The sequence below is a fragment of the Colobus angolensis genome, unplaced genomic scaffold (assembly GCF_000951035.1).
Source record: "Colobus angolensis palliatus isolate OR3802 unplaced genomic scaffold, Cang.pa_1.0 Scaffold65, whole genome shotgun sequence".
NCBI lineage: Eukaryota > Metazoa > Chordata > Mammalia > Primates > Cercopithecidae > Colobus > Colobus angolensis.
In genome coordinates this window covers 5,113,438-5,116,687 of record NW_012120154.1, presented here as the reverse complement: position 1 = coordinate 5,116,687, position 3,250 = coordinate 5,113,438, and the positions used below count along the sequence as shown (strand labels likewise).

Genomic DNA, 3,250 nt, shown 5'->3' with positions numbered 1-3,250 from the left:
CAGGATGGTCTCGATCTCCTGACCTCGTGATCCACCCGTCTCGGCCTCCCAAAGTGCTGGGATTACAGGCTTGAGCCACCGCGCCCGGCCGGAAATGAACTTCTTACAACAAATGATGACACCCAGATTCTGAATTCCACATAGAAATTGCCGAATCTCATCCCCACTTTGCTAGGAATCTTTGAAGAAAGGACTGTAAATCGTTAATGCAGATAAGACGATGAAGGAGAGACTAAACAGACTTATATTTTATTTCATCTGCTAAACGTCAGAGAGCAAGTTAGATACACATTCCACAAAGCGTCAAAGGCCCTCGTAGTCTCGGTGGAAGGATAAACTCCAGCTCCACATCACTGGTTTAAGTTTCTTCCTCTGAAAGACACAAAAAATGTAAGAGAAATAAAGCAGGTTGTGTAATATGGCGTTCACTTTCCTTTCTGAACCTCCGCTGGACTGCGTGTGAGTTTTCAACACTTCTACTCAGAAGTGAAGCCTTTTAGATCCTCACAGGGCCGGGCAGGTATTTCCTTCAGTCTCCAGCTGGTGCAGCTGGAGAGACAACTTTCAAGCTATTTAACCCACAGCGGAGCTTTTCTCTGTAGACCATGGGCTTCCATCCGGGACTTCCCTCATCTTTCTCTACCTCTGCCACAGTCCAGCCACTTCTCTAAAACACCGCTATCCTCCCCAACCACTTGATGTGATCTAAAGGCTCTGGAAGAAGCTCTTGGAGGCAAAGTGAATGCTGCTTCATACTTAAATCTCGGAATTCTCAAAGTTTTATCCAGGTTAAAGATCACAATGGCTATAGAACTTGCTCTGTGCTAGCCCACACATCACTCTAGACCTCAGAAAGTGGGTTGCTACATACCTTCTTCTTCCTCTTCCTCCTCCTCCTCTTCCTCCTCGTCTTCATCAGAGCTGAAGGTGCCATCAGGGAGGCTGTAGACACGGATGACCTGCTTGTTGGGGTCCTTGAGGATGAGGTATTTGCCCTCCTCCAGCTTCATGCAGATGTCGATGACGCAGCGTAGAATGCCCCAGGCATTCTCCACGCTCAGGTTGATCTGGCTGGCAAACTCATTAGGCTTGAACTGCTGGGTGCCCAGGATGACGTGGCGTGAGGAGTCTTTCACGTGGTACCGAGACACATAACTAACAGAGGAAGGGATATCAGTGGTCAGAGCAGGCGGCACAGAGACAGCAACACTTGGCATCAAATGTCAATTAAATGGTGATACCTGGTCCACTGCTATTTTCAAGAGAAAGGGAAAACTCCGTCTTCTGAATGTTCACTTCTGGATTTCACTGACATCATTGCCCTAGTTCAGGACTCCATTCAGCATGCCTGTGTTTGGCATCTGTCTCCTAACTGATCCCTCCATCTCTACCCCATCCCTGGATTTATCTCCGCCAGTCAATTGTCCAGTACACGGGGAGGGGAGGGCCAGCCTCCCTATCCAGACCCTTCCTTTCACAAGATCAGCTGCCAGCTCCTGCACAGGACTCTCACCCAAGCTTGAGGTATTCAGATCCAGCCAGCAAAGCACAGCAGGTCCACCGGGCCAACTTGTAGCTGTTGTTCTTCAGCTCCGTGGCAATGACGGCCCCTCGCTGAGAGTCCAGCTTCTGACGCCAGTCAACGCCGTTACAGTGCTGCAGGAGAGCCCCATTAGAGAAGCAGAAGCAAGCTCTAAATGCCCAAGGTGCTGGGAGCTCCTCTGGCAGAGAAGGAACTCCTCAGTCTGCTTGCTTAGAAAGTGGGTAGGTACGCACTAAATCTTATCATTTAAGAGACAAAGACACGGTCCCTTCCCTTGCACAGCCTGCCGCACAGCAGGCACTCAACGACTTACAGTTCCTCTCTTCTAAAAGCTCACCTAGACAGGGAATGATGGACACACACACACACACAACCACACACACACTTTAAACAGCAGAGGCAAGTGTCTACTGTGTGTTGCATGGTAAGGAAGGGCTTCACAGAGGATGTGTAACAGTGAGCTAAGTGGAGAATATTGGCACAAGTGCAGGTACAGACAGGAGCTCTTGATCTGAGAGGCACGGTGGGATAGGAAAGACAGGCGGAGCTGGCCTTAGGTGGGGGTGGAAGCCTGCAGTGGGTGCACAGCTGAGTCTGACATTTTACATAAATGCACACACAGCAGAAAAGGACCCCAAAGAGATCCTCTTTTCTACCCATATCATTTATAGACATGGGAAGTTGGACCCAGAGTGAAATGACTGGTCAAAGGTCACATGACAAGAGGTTCCCAAACTTTCTTGGTTCATGGCAACCACAGGGCAAAAGAAATACTCAAGAATTCCTTTTAATTTTTTTTTTTTTGAGAAGTTTTGCTCGTCGCCCAGGCTGGAGTGCAGTGGCGCGATCTCAGATCACCGCAACCTCCGCCTCCCGGGTTCAAGCGATTCTCCTACCTCAGCCTCCCTAGTAGCTGGGATTACAGGCGCCCGCCACCACGTCCAGCTAGTTTTTGTATTTTTGGTAGAGACGGGGTTTCACCATGTTGGCCAGGCTGCTCTTGAACTCCTGACCTCAGGTGATCCTCCCGGAGACATTTTTTTTTTTTTTTTTTGATAAAGGGTCTCCTTCTGTCACTTACACTGGAGTGCAGTGGTGTGACCATAGCTCACTGCAGCCTTGAACTCCTGGGCTCAAGCACTCCTCCCACCTCAGCCTCCTGAGTAGCTGGGACCATAGGTGGAAGCACCATGACTGGCTAATAGTTTATTTTTTTTTTTGTGGAGACAGGGCCTAGTCTCCCTGTGTTACCCAGGCTGGTCTCAAACTCCTAGGCTAAAGTGATACTTCTGCCTTGGCCTCCCAAAGTGTTGGGATTAGAGGTTTGAGCCACCATGTCTGTTTCCTCACCTCTACAATGGTACTACTCCTGCCAGCATCACACTTCTGTATGAGGCTTAGATACTACAGAAAGCTCAGCATTAACACCTAGCAGGGTAATTACTCCATAAAGTGTCCAGAACAGAACAACGTCCACTTACACAGAAGTTTACATACCCTCGGCTGGGTGCGGTGGCTCACACCTGTAGTCCCAGCACTTTGGGAGGCCAAGGCGGGTGGATCACCTGAGGTCAGGAGTTCAAGACCAGCCTGGCCAGTATGGTGAAACCCTCTCTCTACTAAAAATACAAAAATTAGCCAGGCATGATGGTGCATGCCTGTATTCCCAGCTACTGGGGGGGCTGAGGCAGGAGGATGGTTTCAACC

At 49.5% G+C, this 3,250-nt stretch overlaps 1 protein-coding gene across 3 annotated transcripts in view; it reads right to left on the bottom strand.

Moving 5' to 3' along the window:
• Nucleotides 1–226: 226 nt before the first annotated feature.
• Nucleotides 227–3,250, bottom strand: part of EIF3D (eukaryotic translation initiation factor 3, subunit D) — a 19,350-nt gene continuing 16,326 nt past the window's right edge. For all 3 annotated transcript variants that reach the window (XM_011964310.1, XM_011964311.1, XM_011964312.1), the window contains 3 exons: nt 1,514–1,656; nt 872–1,155; nt 227–372 (listed from right to left, as the gene is read on the bottom strand). In XM_011964310.1, coding sequence (XP_011819700.1) covers nt 359–372; nt 872–1,155; nt 1,514–1,656 — 441 coding nt within the window. In that variant the 3' untranslated portion in view covers nt 227–358. The remainder of the gene's footprint in view (nt 373–871; nt 1,156–1,513; nt 1,657–3,250) is intronic.